Genomic DNA, 19,167 nt, shown 5'->3' with positions numbered 1-19,167 from the left:
TTTCAGTTTAAAAAGTAAGGTATCAAATGAAATCGACGTCACAAATATTATTTTGTAGTTACACGTTAATATCTTAATTATTACTTAACTTACTGAAAAATATAAAGGCATATTAAAAACTGTATGCTTTATTTTTTTTTAGGTTTGAAACATTGGCATAAAGACACAAGTAATGCTAAACACATAACAGGAGCCAGGTTTATTTAGCATCTACTTCTTACACGTGAAAATTAGCAGCAAACCCGCTGCACTCCTGAGTAGCTTCGCGATACAAACTAACGGCTAAGTTTTTTTTCAAGTCATAGTTGGTAAACGAGCATGAGGCTGGCCTAAAAAGTGACTGCTACTGCCCATGGACATCTGGAACACCGGGGGGCTTGCACCTGCAAGCCCTTTAAGGCCGGCAACGCACCTGCGTTGCCGGCCTTAAAGGAAACTGGACGCTTATTTCATGAAGGTTCCCAAGTCGTATCGGTTCGGGAAAACCGCTGGCGAAAGCTGGTTTTTCAGAGTGGTTTTGCAACGCATAGTGAGAACATAAGTCATTTTTCAAAATACAACACAGCTATACTAAGTTAGTGGTAGAATAATACTGCTTAGTGGTAGAATATTAGAAAGGGTAGTTTTTAAACAGATGGACTTGTATGAAGCCTTACAATAAATTAAATTTCATGCAAGTTGTAGTTATATGAAGTTTTATTACAATTGGGGCAGTGGTCCAATGGTTCTGGTCGCGACAAAGTTAGAAAGAGACAGATAGAGTTAACTTCTTCGGTATTTATAATAATAAAACAGATGTGCATATATGTTGTAGGACGAATATGCTAATACAGTTTTACGAGCTTATCAAAATACATTGAATTATTTCGTCGATGCAACTCCGGTATAAAACTGGCGTCGGTTTATTAGTCCCACGCTCGTAATAAAAGCGGCCATTCGAAAATGGCAGGGCTACCAAAGATTTGACATATTTTATATTTTGTTGTTACTAATAGAAAAATTCCGCTATATAAATAATAAAAATCTATTCCTTTATAAATTTTTAGTTATGTTGTATTATGTAAAAGTAACATTTTTAAACGGGGATATATTTTAATAAGTTTTGAATGAAATTCGCTTTTGCCTATAATAGTTTTCGTAGCGTTGGTTTAATAATGGTAGAATGGTCAATTTTCACTCGGCTTTGCTAAATTAAGTAGAGATGGCCCAGTAAGTAGACATGGCCCAGTGGTTAGAAAGCGTGCATCTTAACCGATGATTGCGGGTTCAAACCCAGGCAAGCACCATTGATTCATGTGCTTAATTTGTCTTTATAATTCATCTCGTGCTCAGCGGTGAAGGAAAACATCGTGAGGAAACCTGCATGTGACAAATTTCATAGAAATTCTGCCACATGTGTATTCCGCCAACCCGCATTGGAACAGCGTGGTGGAATATGTTCCAAACCTTCTCCTTAAAGGGAGAGGAGGCCTTTAGCCCAGCAGTGGGAAATGATACTTTTCGCTAAATTAAGAAACTATTTCGAAAAAAGTATACAACATTATAAATAGAATATATGTTGTCAGGTTATCTTTAGAATTAACATCATAATATAAAACTATTTTAATCTGACTGAGAAGTCGGCAAATATAATCAAACAAACAAATTACAACAAACATAATAAAAATATACCAATTCCTAGATTTATTTAATTACAAATTATGACGCTGATTTTACTTACTTTATTTCTGAAATTAATTCATGTTCGCGAAATCATGTTGTAAATTAAAATATATATCCTTTACAATGAATCGTCAAAATTTGTTACTGAATAAATAATGGCATTGATGTCTTTTAATATTTTGACAGTGATATGAAGCAAGGTTGAATTGTCCTCACTTAGGGTTCAAACTTGGTTAAGCTATATTTTTAACCACCAATCGACCATGCCCCAAACTCATACTAATACGAAATATAGGTGATAATAAAATAAAATAAATATTAAATAATTAAGTTTATACTATACCAAAAAATATTGAAAATATGTATTTAACACTTGAGGTATGGATACTTATGGGTTCAGAATTTTGCATATGAAATACATATATAAACGCACACATACACACTTGACTTCTATCGCGTAAAAACTCCAAAAATATACACACAAATGAAACATCTAAATTTAGTGATAGCCCCTAAATAGCCTCGACATAAGCTTAGCCCGAATTAAAGCCGTATTTATAGCGGTCCACGCATCGATTCCCATGACGATAACGTGTAATTCGACTATTTTGGTCAATAGTGTACAATGCCCGTTACTAACGAAATATGGGCCGGGCCGACAGCTCATCGGTTGGCCCTTTATTGCTAAAAAATATAGCCACCGAAAGAAATAAATGTTTAGTACGATTGTACTCCTTAATCTTCACGCAACTAATGTCTTGAGGGGAGGATACGAGTATATCTTACTAAAGGGAGTTACTTAAAATCGATACTTATAGCGTAGTCTACTATAATTCAATTAGAGGCTTCGAACGTAGCGACTTGTGAACTTAATGTTGTTTTCAAATCCTTGTCAAAATTGTTTAACGTTAATTTGTAGCGTTTAAGAAAGGAGTTTGTTACAAATTGCCAAAACTTTATTACGACTTTTATAATTTATTAATAATTGGATTATTTTCTCTATGTTTGACCTTCTTATATAGTGAGAAAATTAAAATTTTTGATACATTTATATTAATATATGTTTTCATTTGTATGTGTCTGTTTTCGTGTGAAATTATTTTCTTTGCATATTTATAAACGTAGTCACCTAAGCCTAATAGCATAGTCATACAAAGCCATATTTGCCCCCAACACATGAACGAGAAAATAATCATTTAGAAAACAGAAAAAATCCTTCTTAATATAAGTAAGGTATAGTATGCTCAATTATGAGAAACACACAATATGGCTATTCAAATATATTGATATATTATATGTAATAAAAAATAATTTGTTTTTTATTGAATCATTTAAATTTTTTCTCGAACTGTTAGCTTTTTGATTAAAATGCACCAATATAATCATAGTTCTTTAACTTTTAGAAGAAGGGGTGTGGAGTGGGTGTGTCCCTAAAATAACTAAACAAGTAATCTTGTACATGGTAAAGTTTTGCCCAGACTTTATTCGCTGATATAAAAATCACTTATCCTCCCAACCTTGGTCGGTAACTGACGCAAGGAATGGTCAATATTTCTCACAGTGCCAATGGCTATGGCCAGTGGTGACCACAGACTATAACGTTTCACAGCTCACTTGCAATGGGCAAATAACTTACCACTTCCTTCGTTATAAAAAAACACAGTGACCTCAAACAGGTACGAGATAAGGTTGAGCAAATGACGATGACGATACCTACCAAAGTCATATTCCTTAATATGACTCTCAAATATCATCAAGAAATATCATAAGAGTTTAGAACAAGCCAAATCTGCATGAACTATTTTATCACATCTACTAAACTCTATCTTATTATATTATGTGTTCGTTATACGGAGAAGATTTGTTTTACACCATCATATATAAATTGTAGTTAGGTCGAAAATCTCTCGATTTATATTATTGATAAGTGTAAAAATTTCTCCTTTTATACTATCTAAATATCATTAGATGACACCATGATAGAGTGAGACAGGCTATCGAAGTAATTCATTAAGCGTACGTGCTAAAGTCCTCAACGCGAAATATATATGAAGTTTTATTATAAGATTTAATTAAACGGGCATCGCTATTCATTCCTGCTCGCCACTGAATACAGACTTAATACGATAACTTCGTAGCAATCCAGTGTGCTATATTCCTCTGTGGGCTCTTTTAATTACTGTCTGGGCCATGTATCATAAATTCTAATGGACTCCGCTCCCGTACTCCCGCAAATTGCATTTTAGAATATAAACGTATACAACACATGACGTGATCGAAAATTTAAATTTTAATGACATTAATATTGAAGTCGTTCGCGTTAGCGTCTGTTTGATTGATGGTTCTTTATAATTGGTTTAACACACACACACATTATGGGGCTGAATAACAAAAAAATATATTGCGATTTAAACGCTGTGTCATTAAACCAGCTGTGGTATATTTTTTTATTTACGCTGGAATAGCGAACGCATCGATTTTTATATTAACGTGTGTACGATTCCATTTTTTAAATTAATTTAAGTGTAATTAGATTTTATTTAATTCATAGCAAAAGCAAAACGAAACAAAATAATTCTTCTACAAAGTGATATTTCAGTAAAATAAATGAAAAATTCTTTAAAATGAAGTCGACTTCGACTAAACATTCATTATAAAATCTTTTTTATCATATTTCAGTTGCAGTGGCGAACGTTAATGAATACCTTGGTACCCAAGACACACGATGCAAGTCGATAGCAACTACATTGGTGTACTCACAATTCGATGAAACGTTTTACCTCCTTCCAGGCACAGGATCACTGGCGAAGATCTAACTCCAATCTTATATGACATTAACTGACCCTATTCTGAATTCAAAACAGGAAAACCGAAATATAAGACAATCAAATCTGGCTATTTTTATTAATCCTTAAAAGATACTTGGGTAATGGTGCAACCAGTTTATATAGGATGTTTACCAACTAAAACCATTGAGATGGCTAACCTCGAAGGATCGGGGGTCGCGGGATCGTTATCACATACTTACCCGCTAACGAAGTAGTTAATAACAAAAACAGTATTCAACATGGCAACTCGTTTCATTAGTACGTAAATATAGCCTTTGTTCTTACAGAGTGAAAAAAAAAATAACTTTCGTCTGTTTTTTCGTAACGAAGTAAGCACGTGTTAACTCGGCCAACATACGATGCCACCTTGGAAATAATAAAAGTATTTAAATATGTAATTACTATTTACTCCTACGAGGTCTATGTACCTGATTTGAATAGTAACTCTCTTTTTAAATTCCGATGGTCTTGTATTCCAAATCAGTATCCTTGTTGAATTAAATAGATTTTAGAGTAAAATTGTATTTTTTTCATTTATCTTTAGATAATTGTTATAAGTTGTTGATGAACCAAAAAGTAAAAAAAAAACGTTTGAAACGTTTTTTTTTTACTTTTTGGTTTCGAAAATTTTCCGTAACGTTCAATGTGTTCTATTAATTCCTTTTTTAGTGTAAATTTGACGCTGAACTCGAAAGGATCTTTTATACTTTAGATAATTGGTTGAATAAAATTTGTATATTCGTTAATTTGCATGTTGTGTCTATCAGTTGTTAACTAAATGTTATATTAGTTTTTATAATTATATTCGACCTCTTTTTTTAATCGAAGATATATAATTGAAATCCGAACATGGACACTTAGGTATTTTTAGTTTGTAAAAGAGGTTTTATATATTCTAACGATCATATTTTCATTTTCAACCTTTAATTGCAAAGCTCGTTTAATTTATCAAAGTATTTATTCCAAATACAATTGAGACCGTTTTGCAACTTTGACAAATTAAAAACACCGTCCATAATTACAAAAACATTTCATTTTCCTGTAGAAATTTCCATTAGAACCTTTAAAACAATAAACATTACTTTTCCCCACTTTTAATAATAAAACGTTAAGTGTTCCTAATATCTTATGATTTGTGAAAACAATCAGCCTAAACATTGTTAAGTACATACCTACTTGATCGTATAATGACATATTATACCGTAGATGTAATTAAAATATTATATAGCAAATTTTTTTTTGTTCTATTTTTAAAAAGTTTTGTTTTTTTTTTTTAATAAGTATAACAATATATTTATGTCATCTGTTCCAGTATATTAATCGCCTATATTTGAATTATTACTACCTCAATGGTGGTTGAACTTTGTTGAAGTCTAAGTAGGTACAAGTATCATGAGTCATCGGTACTATGAAAAATCGATGGAGTTTCATAGTGGCACTATGAAACTCCAGCAGGAATATGTGTTATGGTTTTGCTGTCTTACGGTTCGAAAGTTGGGTAAATGCAAATATAGATCACTTTTAATAATGTGAGGTACCTACTTTGATTTCATCTATAATTTACTTTTTATATGTATATGTTATAGGTATAGATAGATGGACACATGGATCATATGATAGTAATTAGCAACCACCGTCCGAAGACATAGCCATTTTAAGACATATTAACCATTCCTTATGTCACATCAATGCGCAAACAATCTTGGAAGCTAAGACGTTATGTCCCTTGTGCCTGCTGTTTCACTGGCTCACTCACCAATGAAACTGCAATCGCCTTTAAACAAAACATCTGTTTTTTTCTTACTTAATGTAACATTAATAAATCGTATTATATAAAATTAAATAGCAATGTACATACGGTATGTGCACCAAATTAATATTTGAAACTTGAAAGTCTTGCTACTTGACCCCCTCAGACGCCCCGTTTTTCTTTAATTAATAATTTATAAATATAATAAAAATAGTAGGATACAATATTAATTGATAATTGCATTATTTTTTATTATGATCATGTAGTATATACCTACCACCTGAATGTATTTAATTAAATATTATACAAATACATGATACCGTTTTGTGAACTAAATAAAACAAATAAATATAATAATGATACGAACGATATTAATATAGAATTTTACTATTTCATCTCGTTTCGAAACAAATTTCATAATGCCAAGGGCTAAAATAATTATAATAATTTAATACCCCTCGTGGGAGTTTTAACCTAAACTATCACGTTTGCGTAAAAGAAAAAAATGAGAATTTCTATTTCATAAAATAGAGCCGGAGGCGCTACATGTTTCCCCATATAATTTTTTCGTTACCGCTGACGCTATAATCTGTGTTTACTCTTATTGGGAACTTGATATTATTTATTAAATTGAAAATAATGATACAACTACAACTACATGTGAAATAATTGGAGACATTGTTAGAATAGAATATCTGTTAATAATTAATGACAATAATTATAATTAATGACACCCTACGTTTATTTAATATATGGAATAAATATTCTGACATTTAATATTGTTTTCATTTTATTATATTTATTTTATTAATTATATTTATTTATTCGTTATTTTTAAATGCAAAATATACTGCAGATAATTTATATTTAATGACAATAAATATGTCAGGGGATGTTATTAAAATAAACTCATAAAAATTATTAATGTGAACGACAACAACAAAAGATATATAAATAGGAAAAATGTATACGGAATTTGAGACCCAAAATGGCCCAGTTGTTAGAGCGCGTGCATATTAACCGATGATTGCGGGTTCGAACTCAAGCAAGCACCACTGAATTTTCATATGCAGTGGTGAAGGCGAACATCGTGACCTGCATGCGTCTAATTACAATGAAATTCTGACACATGTGAACCCAACCCGCATTGGAGCATCGTGGTAGTGGTGCTCTTAATCATCTTCTCAAAGAAAGAAGAGTTCTTAGCCTTGTAGTGGGAAATTTACAGGCTGTTACTGTTATTCGGAATTTATATATAGACAATTTTAACGATTTAGCGAAATTGTATTAAGATATATTAATATAAAACATCTTCTATCATTAGAGGCGAAATATCTACCCTTACAGCGCCGTAAATACACAAATCGAAACAATAACGCTCCAGTCAGATTTATTTGGCGTTACATGGTGCCAAAAAAGAAAATTGGAAGGGAAGGGTCGCGAGAAATATTTCAATATGCCATTCACATTTTTTACGATATTCATGTGTGCTGCCTTACGATTGTGCAGAACCACAATATTGGCCTATCCACCCTAAGTTTTTTCTTGTTCCTTTTTAGTAGTTTATCGGCAGATTGAATAGCTGTTGCTGGAAAAAAATCTTTGATAAAGTGAGAATAGTTTTTCCTTTCGTCCATTTCTTATATTGAACAAAATTGTATTTCGTACGTATCATTATAATAATAATTCATTTTGTGACTGAGTTAGATTTTTTTTTTAATTTTATTTAACTTATTTTAACTTATTATTTAAAGCATAATTGTAATGGAATACAACTAACCTCGCATTCGAGTTATTTTGTGACAGAGTTTTTTTAAGATATATTTTCGTTTATATCAAAAATAGGATTAAGATAAAATTTGTGGAAATTTGATCAAAAGTCTGTTCTAACGATTAAAATCGCTTTTGAAACAATTGAGTAGGACGCAAGTGAATTAACTTAAGAAAGTTTTTAGGGTGCATTACCCAAAAAACTAAAATGGTACGCTATAACTAAAACAACATAAGATATAACAACAAATAAAAAAAAAATAAACTAAAAAGAAATATTTAAGGAGGGGCTCCCATAAAACAAACGCGTTTTTTTCACCCTTTTTGACTCAATAATAACAATAGGTAATTCGAAACATTCACAAAATACTTAGTTGTAGTTTTAATCTAATAATATATACATATATGTACCTACTACTGTTTATCTACTAGTGTTTATCGGTTTTACACACTTATTTATAAAATTTACAATCTTGTTTAAACATAATCATTAACTCTATGTCATACATCTTATTGTACATTTAAAAAACCGACACGCCTAGTTTGAGAGGACAAGAATATTATTGGTCATGTCTTAATCACTGATTCTCAAACTATTCAATATAATCTAAAATAGTAAAGTAAAAATCCTTTATAAAAGTACACCTAAAACAAAAGACCGACCCTCCGTTGTCTAACATTTCGGTATTTCGATACAATCTACAGTGTATACGGAACACTACTTCTTTGTCACTGCAAAGTTTACAGCGGCTATAAAGCATGAACTAATTTGTCAAAGTTCTCAGTTGCAATGCCGAGACGATGGAATATTCTGAGAAAAGACCTTACGCTGGAATATGTACTTGTAGTTTCGTTTTAAAATTGTTATAATTTTTATGCTTTTATTTTATATATTAGTATCATTTTATTGTTCATATCGATAGCTACTATATTGAGTTCTCGAGCAAATGATTGCCATCACGATAAAAAAAGTATGATATGGGTGTGGTCGATAAAATTTACTCTGTAAGGAAAAAAAATAAATGTGTGTTTTAAAGCGTATTCGCCGATGAAAGAAAATATGATGATAGAATATGTTGTCATATGTCTAAAGTCTGTTGTTGTATTATTATTAATATAATAAGACTATATTTTAACCCGTATTGTGCTAGAGATATAGTTCAATATTTAGCTTAGATTCTTGAAAATACTTTTTATAGGACATTCGAAAATGAAACAAAATAATCTTTATTATTGAATTACTATAGAATATATACACTAGAATTTGAAGAGTATGTTTTCATTCTAAGTATCGAGTTCATAATATTTGTATTTTAAATTAATCGGATTCCTAATAATGACTACTGAGTTTCCAGCTGGCTTTTTCTCGGTAAAATTACGTAGAACCATCGGTAGCTTTATATTTAATTTAATACCGTACAATGAGGATTCGAGAGTACTTGAAGGAGCAGAGATTGCAATTTATAGATTCTACTTGAATAAAGTTTATTTTGATATCGTTGGCGTTGCTATGCTGTAGTCTAAAGGCGGTGCTTAATATGGGCATTAAGTTACAAATATAACAGAAGGTAGTTAAATTAGCTATCATTATAAAAGACTTTGAGAGTAAAAATTTGTTTTTGTTTATTACATTTGAAGGTGGACGGGTAAATGTGTCAGTGGTCATCCGTGCCCATTGTCTTACTATGACAGCGTAACATTGTTAACCATTTCTTAAAGCGCCACTGGGTCACCAATCTTAAAAACTAAAATGTTATGTCACATGAGGCTTTTTGCTTTTCGCGCTTCCTCCAGATGCAGTGAATGTATGTAGGACTGGCTGTCCAGGATGCCTAGCGCGCACCTAGCACATAGGAAGAAACAATAAAAACCAGCAGTATCCTCTCAGTTTCTTCAGCGGGCGTCATCGCTTTTGAATGAATCGTAAATTAAAATCATTTGCAAAAAAAAACAACATATTATTCAATACACGATCGTTTAGGTAATAAAAGCGCGTTGAGCTATTTCTTGTTGACGTATTCTTTTAAAAATATACCACTGTCAAAATTTAAAATTTTAATATATGTTGTTGAAATAAACAAGCAACATCAGCGTCAAGTCACACAACTTCCCTTTGAAAAAAAAGGCGGGAGATTCTTAGTTGACACATTGAGAATTGCAAAGATAATTATTACGGTGTAATGTGATTATTGATGGTTATTTGTGTTGTAGACTACATGTTTTTCTATTGTGGTAGATTGATTGTTATTTTAAATTAAAGATAATTGTTTTAGAGGTTATCCTACTTCCTACTTCTGGTTCTAAAAATATATATTTTTATTACGATAATAAACTAAGCTCTTAAACTTCACATTGTTTGTCACACAGTATGAAATTAAGACGTTTTTTTAAAACTAATTGATTATCTTTATATTCAGCACATACGAACATACATGTTACCAAAATTCAAAACACACTTTTCGTAGAAAATCGATTTCAAATAAAATATAAACTATGAATGTTTATTTAAAGGGGAACACATCGCTGTCGTAAAGCGATAGTGTGAAATAGCAAATTGTGCAAACTTGTGCAATTGAAACTCCGATATTATAATCTCGGTTGCACTTGTGGCTGTTTTTGCCGCACCCCGACCATTAAACGTTTATATCTCCGCAGAACAGTCGGCGGCTTTTCGGTACAAGAAACATTGATTTCGTATCAGGAAGTCATTTGGTTTGCGTTTTAAGGCTTTGTAATACAGTCGAGTTTTCAAATTAATTTTGTGAGCGTTACGCCTCTTTAGAATATTAAATATAGCAGATTTTCTCTGTAATTACGATAAGTATGTTTTGATACTACGATTGTAAGCAGTAAAAGATATCGAATCATTTATTTTTAATATATTGTTTCAGAATGCTAACTATTTATTATAAACAAAATATTATTTTTAATATTAGTGGAACCGGTTTAAATACAATTAAACTGGAGAAGTAAAAAAAAACTTGTGTGAAAATCATGATCGCTTCGTATTTTTTTTATGGTATAGGTTGGCGGATGAGCACATGGGCTACCTGACGGTAAGTGGTCACCACCACCCATAGACAATCACGCTGTAAGAAATATTAACTATTCCTTACATCGTTGATGTGCCACCAACCTTGGGAACTTAGATGCTATGTCCCTTGTGCCTGTAGCTACACTAGCTCACTCACCTTTCAAACCGGAATACAACAATACTGAGGACTGTTCTTTGGCGGTAGAATAACTGGTGAGTGGGTGGTACCTACCCAGACGGGCTAGCAAAGGCCCTGCCACCAAATATGGTATCGTATGGTGCGTAAGAATACATTTTAATAAAACCGGGTACCGAATATCGGTTCTCAATTTCAATTCTTATCAATTGAAAAAAAAAAAGGATTTACTTAAACTAATAGGATGGAATTTCATGTATTAAAAAAACATAAATCTGACTTCCAATTTTTTTCGCGTCTGCGTGAGTGTTTCCCGAACAATTTTCATCGTCAATAATTACATCGATAAATGGACCTTCTGTGAGAAGCGATTACTATCGACTATTTAGATATTGGTGGAAAGATACATACTTTAAAACGCCAACCTTGTCACCAACATTGGGTGCTATGTTATGTCCCGTGTGTAGTTACAACAACAATACATAATTACTTGGCAGTGAGTTACGCCTACCCAGACGGATTTGCATAAAATACTACAACTAAGTACTTCGCTCGCGTTTGGTTATCATATGTAAGGGTAAAAAGTAGCCAAACGTCCTTTCTGTTTGTAGACAAAGTTACTTTCACATTTATAATATCAGCATAGAAATATAGATTTAAAAGAACATTATCAAAATAAATTACATGCTAAAACAGTAATTTGTAACTAAAAAGATTAAACAGTATTTCTTAATTAAAAATAATTGATATAAATAAAGATATTATTAAAGTTATCGATTTCGGGATATTTACCGTGTTTTTTTTTATAGTTCGGTGAAGCTCGATATATCAACAGTCTCGTGAACAAGACATTCGTAGTTTTATTATTAAAGAATAATAAAAATAACCATGTTAATTTAAAATCTTAAATAAATATATGTTGTGTTAATGATTGACATCGATCGGCAAACGGCACGGCGCTCTGATTCATACCTCTCAAATAACGCTTTCTATTATTCGATTAACTTGTGATACATATTTTTACACTAGTAACACTATATTTATCTTATTATCGAATCAATTTTTTATTGATTTTCCTCTACATTTATTTAATAACCAACTTTGACGTCACGTCTACCAAACGTCAGACGTCTACGTCACATGACAGCAATTTTTTTTTTTATATAATATTCTCAGCGTACAAAACACGTTCGACGTAATACGAAACTAAATACATCAATCATAATATTGATACGGACTGACACGAAAATATTTTCTTTCTTACATATCCAATTTCCGAAGACAAACAAATATAATCGTTCCATAAATATGTATTACGGGTACTCAAGATCGATTTTCCTGTCATAACTCAATAAATGTTTGCTCGGTATTTCGAAAATCAATATCGAATAAAGTTTTGAATAACGTCCCTAAAGGTTAGTGGTGTTACGATTCGTGAATCGTTTTAAAATCGATTTTTTGTTCGATATTACCATCGAGTGTTCAATTAACTTGGGTTATCGATATTTAACTATATAGTTGCCATATTGCTGTGCCAATTTCTATTCGCCCGGTGACCACTACCATCAAGTGAGCTAGGTAACCTTGTGCCAGAAACTGAGATATAAAAATAAAATAAATTAGAATTATGTAATCTTTATAAATACTTTAAACAAAACCTGTACCTTTACCTGTCTGTTACGAGACAAAGAAAGAAACAGAACTACTTCATCAACAGCCCGTAAATTTCCCACTGCTGTGCTATCCTCCCTTTTGAGGAGAACGTTTGGAGCATATTCCACCAAGCTTCTCCAATGCGGGTTCCTTAACAGCCGAACACGAGATGAATAATATATAAACACAAATGAAGCACGTGAAAATTTAGTGGAGCTTACCTGGATTTGAACAGGCAATCAACGGTTTAAATGCACGCGTTCAAACCACTGGGCTATCTCGGCTCACTAGTTTGAGAACTACTTGTTTGTACGCATAAGTTATGACCACGTCCGTAAAACACGGGTGAAGCAACGGGAGGAAACTAGTCAATCTATAAAACTTTATATACTCTGTGCCTTGTTTTAAGCATCGTTTGTTAAATATTCACTACGTATCTGTCACGTCTGTTGTCAGATGTCAACAATAACGTCAGCGTGTGAGTTAATGAACTCCGAATTTCAATATAAGGCTCACGGCAATCATGACGTCACTACATATTTCATCGTAGGTACTTATATTAAAAATATTGCTTTTAGCGTAAATATATAATATTAGTCAGCAACAACGGTACCACAAACATTCAGACCCATGACAAAAAGAAAACTGATGAACTTTTCTGCATCGACTCGGCTGGGAATCGAACCCGGGGCAAACACACGACTCGACCAGGCGGTCGTCAATTTTAATATTTTATTAATAACGATATTCAATACATATATACAAATATAATTTTCATAACAATAACACTAACTACTTAACCCGACTCCGCATGGTACATGGGACTCTAAATATAAAACTCTATATAAAAAGTTAAACGTACAAGAGTATACTTCTCTGTCAACATGGCTTTTTCCTACATCTTCAACAATCGTCGTTATATTTTAGTTTACACAGACCCTTAATTAATTATACACCTAAACTTTCCTCATGAATCACTCCATTCATTAAGAAAACCGTATGAAAATACCCTCGAATACAGTCAGACTATTAAGTAAATAATAATAATGAAAAAATACTAATAATCTTTATAATATTCGGTCATTTTACTAATGTGAGCCGAGATTGCCCAGTAGTTAGAACGCGTGCATCTTAACCGATAATTGCGGGCTCAAGCCCAGGCGTGCTTGCCTGGGCTTGAGCCCGCCCGCCCATTGTATATTCATGTGCTTAATTTGTGTTTATAATTCACCTCGTGGTCATCGGGGAGGGAAAAAATCGTGAGGTAACCTGCATGTGTCTAATTTCATAGATATTTTGCCACATGTGTATTCAACCAACCCGCGTTGGAACAGCGTGGTGAAATATATTCCAAACCTTCTCCTAAAAGGGAGAGGATGTTTTAGTCCAGCATTGGGAAACTTACAGGCTGTTGTCGTTGTTCTTGTTTATTATTGTGAATATCCTTTGTAGGATACATTTGAAATGGATCGTTAATGGTAGATAATTTAATTTTGTGTGTATCATTATAATATAATATAACAGCCCGCTCATAATTAAATTTCCATTTTTCCAAGGATAGCTTTCACTTCGTACGCGACTATGATTGCGAATTTAATAACATACATTACACTAATCACTTTCGTTGTTTCATTATAAACGTTAATTAAATGTAATAGAATAAATTAAGCACATGAAAAATGAACTTTAGTTAATTTGTCACTTAACAAAACGTGTTCCAAATGACAAAATTCATTCACAATATTTGGCAATTCTCTCTTGTTGGCATGAAATCCACGCATGTTTATTGGTTGGATATGGATCGGAATTACTCGCGAGAGCTATGTAATATGCTGACACGGTCCTAACTGTTCCCCCGAATATGATAAAATCGTGTAACGTGTAATTAGTGCACGCATGAGCCAGCCATTAGAAGTTAAAACACGCCGTAAACTGAAACGCTAGGCCAAAATATACGCGTTCAAAACACAGGATAGTAAAATAGCGAAATATATTGTTCGTCCAAATGCAATGTTCCATTCATGTATATGTATTCGTGTATATGTATGTGGTAAACATAGATTATAGAGATGGTCCAGTGTTAGAATCACGTGAATTCTCGTCCTGAACTTTAAGGAAAACATCTCGAAAAACTTACCGTTATCAGAATTTCCATTCTATACAGGATATGTCCACATAAATTCCTTGTGGAATAAAAAGAAGTTCAAAACTACTCCTTAAGGGGAGAAGGATGTTTTCCGGCAATGGAATATTTACTTCACTTATAATTACAACAATAACTGTTGCAGATTCATTCAAACGTAGTTAAGTAACTATACAAACGAAGATTTTAATCAAATCATAAATCACGATTTGAATTTCAAATTTATTGGCGAAGCCAGTTAGAGGAATAATATTTACTTTGATTACTTCACGAAACTCAATGGATAACTGTTATTGTAAACAATCAAATTGTGTCTAAATTTTCAATTAACCCTCTCATGTTTATATCAAGTTTTACTAGTTGACTGAAGAAAACTACTTACAGATTTTCAAAAATTAAACTACTAAATTAAGAATAGATAATTTAAAACTAATCTACTTGGTGGTAGGGCTTTATGCAAGCCCGCCTGGGTAGGTACCACACACTCATCAGATATTCTACTGTTAAACAACAGTACGCAGTAATGTTGTGTTCCGGTTTGAAGGGTGAGTGAGCCAGTGTAACAACGTCTGTCAGACGTCATCTCACAAGTAACATTTTTTCTAACCATATCGTCTTTCACACAATCCATCTATCGTTTCCTTGGTCGTCCTCTGCCGTATTAAATAAAATAACTGTACTTATTTAGTATACAGATAAAAAAATATATTTTCACATTCGAATGAAAACTTTGGAACATATCATCATAGTCAAATAATAGTCACCAAATTAAATCGTTCGCTGCAAAATTGGTGGTTAGATAACCGACTATAGCAATAAAATTTTGACCTTTATTATTACTAATAAGAATAATCCAAATTGGAATCCAAACTATATCATGGAATGGCTTAAAGACATTTTGACAATAAACAAACGACTCAAACCAATTTACAACATATCAGATTAAACAGAATAATTCGTCTGCAAACAAAAAGTACAGCGAATAAATAAACACTACTGTGATGATTTTAATTATGTTTTTCTGATTTAGAGATGGTAACACTGTTGCTTCGTGGTTGGCAGGTAAAGAAAGCCGACTTTGATCGGCTGACCAATTGGATGACTGGACAGATTGTATCGAGCTGGGTTTGGATTTATAAAACTACTGAGAGAATCATAAAAATCATATGAGTGTTTCCAAAAATTTTGCGCACATAGGAAACAAAGCTACTTTATATGATGTTAAATAAATAATTTAAACAGGAATTAACAGAATAATATACATTTAAAAAAACATCGACATCAATTATTTTCCATAATGCACGCTTCAAGTAACAGCTTGACAACGTTAAAAAATCTAATTGAAATGAGATCCAACAATGAAAATACTACAAGAAGAAAAACCAAATCGCTTCATAAACAAAAACAATACACGAACAATATAAAAAATACAGGCGGACTAAGATCTATCCAATTATCTATCCAGTTGAAACGATTGAGTATTATTTTTTTTCAATTTGTGTTTCAATATGCGCGCACCTTTAGTCCTTGTTAATCGCAAACGTATCCTACAATGGCGACTAATCCCCAGCGACATATTGGTGCATTATACCCCGATGTATATCACAAACGACGGTACGCGGATTTGTGAAATTTATTCCCACGACCCGCTCACTGTTTCTGCGGTAACAGCTGTAGATTTTCTGGATGCGACGTTTTTTTAGTCTTTCAGCTTGCTTTTCACGGAATTATATTATAAAACGGTTTACTTATCGTAAATTAACGAAGCATTCATCTATATTAATATTTATAAATGTGAAAGTAACTCTGTATGTCTGCTTCTTTCACGACCAAACTGATGAGCCGAATTTAATGAAATTTGGTAACTAACTAGAACTTTAAGAAAGGACAGAGGCTACTTTTTGTGCTTAACACGTGACAACCAACACCCCAAAAACGCGAACGAATCACGGGCGAACTACTAGTGTGTATATATAATAACGCATTAATTTTGAAACACGAAATATTGAATGAATGATTTATTTTTAAAATAAATGAAGATATAATAATAGATGAAGCAGTATTTTGGTTTAGAAAGATATTTTAATAAAACAATGAATATACAAAGGCAAGTTCGGTTCCATTCATAATTAAAATTAATTTGAGGATACTTTTTTCTCTGTTTGTCAAACAAATTTTTTTTTACCAGTACATCACTTACTAGAAATAAGAGTAGCACATGTTCATAGCTTCAAAATTCATGTAATTTTCCACCGACATACACCTAAAATTCCTTAAATTCCTTGTACGATCCACTAGTCTCTGGGAGAACACTCACTCCCTCTGGCGTCGAAATAAAACAACCAGTGATATGGATCGTGGCACCCGAATGTATATTTCACACCACAAGTACAGGACCGACTACGAATGCAATTCGAGTACGGTTACCAATCGAGTACTATTACAAACGGAGTACTAAAATTCAAAAAACATAAATCTCTACTTATAAAAGTAGCAAAGCCAAACGATAGCGCGATTTATCTTCTCTAAAGCGCCATCTATCGGCGAAAAGTATAAACTAATAAAAACAAATAAAATTAACATTCCTACTAATTATTTACAATATCAAACAATAGCGTGATTCAGTATACACTCAGCGCCATCTATCGGAGAAAAGTATAAATCAATAATTATAAAATAAATCAAAGTTAATATCTACTAGCCATACCAACCAAACCATAGTGCGATCTAATTGACGCACAGCGCCATCTAGCGACAAACAGTGTAACAATTATACATTCCGCCCACCATGAACCGAACGGTTCATAATAAAATAAACATTGTTATGAAGTAATTACACAAGACAATAAATACAGAATTCTTAGTAATAAACTATAAATTAAACTTAACAAATTATAAATAGATGGCTACTGTAACAAACTTAACATTTAACTAATCAAACATAAACTAACCTTCATCACATTATTCTTACTTAATTCCTAACTGGTAATATACAAATTTTAGATACTGGTCTCTTAATGACTGTATCTTTGCATTTTAAGCTGACAACACGCGTAACATTATCCTGACCAGTATGCTTCTCAACAATAACGCCGTAAAGCCATCGTGCGGGAGGAAGATTTTCTTCCTTGACTAAAACTACATCCCCGATTTGAGGTTCAGAAGTATGACGATTCCAACGATAACGGTGTAAGAACTGCGAAAGATACTCATTCGACCACCGTCTCCAAAAGTTCGGCGTCATTCGTTGGACAAGCTGCCATCTTCGGAGACTAGTTATGGATGACTTTTCGTAATTGGCATCCGGAACAAGTAAAAGAGGTTCACCGACAAGAAAATGTCCGGGTGTTAATGGGTATGGATCATGCGCGTCATCACTTAAAGTTGTCAGTGGCCTCGAATTGAGGCAAGCCTCAATTTGGGACAAAACGGTACTCATCTCCTCAAACGTCAGGGTTGAGTTCCCAATCACCCTTTTAAGATGGTGCTTGGTTGATTTTATCCCAGCCTCCCATAATCCACCAAAGTGTGGAGTGTAGGGTGGGATTCGATGCCAAGTAGTACCGTTTGATGATAACCAAGAAGCGATCTCTTGAGCTACACTAGACCTTTCTGCAACTAATAATTTCTTAATCTCCTTTTCAGCACCTACGAAATTAGACCCATTGTCACTCCATAACTCTGCCACGTGACCTCGCCTAGCCACCATACGTTTAAATGCGGCCAAAAATCCTTCAGAGGTCATGTCACTAACAGCTTCAAGATGTATGGCTTTAGTAGCCATACATATAAAGAGGCATATGTACCCTTTAATGGAGCGATAACCTCTACCCTTTGAGGTTCTCATCGCAATAGGTCCTGCATAATCTACTCCAGTTTGACGGAAAGGTCTGTCAGCGGAAACTCGAGACGCTGGTAACTGACCCATTATGGGTTGATTTGATGGAGATGCATGACGGATACATGTCACACATTTGCGAACATGCAACTTTACTAAGCTCTTAGCATCAATGATCCAGTACTTTGATCTAATATAATTGAGCATTAGTTGTGGGCCACCATGAAGAGTCCTTTCATGTGCATCTGCTACTATAAGCTGTGCTAAATGCGAGTTATGTGGAATCAAAATAGGATGTTTCATCATGTCACTCAATTGTGCGTTCTGCAAACGTCCTCCCACTCGTAACAAAC

At 33.1% G+C, this 19,167-nt stretch overlaps 1 protein-coding gene across 1 annotated transcript; it reads right to left on the bottom strand.

Annotated features, from left to right (window-relative positions):
- Positions 1 to 17,947: 17,947 nt before the first annotated feature.
- LOC124544247 lies at positions 17,948 to 18,904 on the bottom strand. The gene has a single exon (XM_047122719.1). It carries the CDS (start codon positions 18,902 to 18,904, stop codon positions 17,948 to 17,950), a length of 957 nt encoding a protein of 318 aa, XP_046978675.1.
- Positions 18,905 to 19,167: the final 263 nt, after the last annotated feature.

This window comes from Vanessa cardui, chromosome 4, assembly GCF_905220365.1.
Source record: "Vanessa cardui chromosome 4, ilVanCard2.1, whole genome shotgun sequence".
Lineage (NCBI taxonomy): Eukaryota > Metazoa > Arthropoda > Insecta > Lepidoptera > Nymphalidae > Vanessa > Vanessa cardui.
This window is presented reverse-complemented; position numbering and strand designations above follow the sequence as displayed.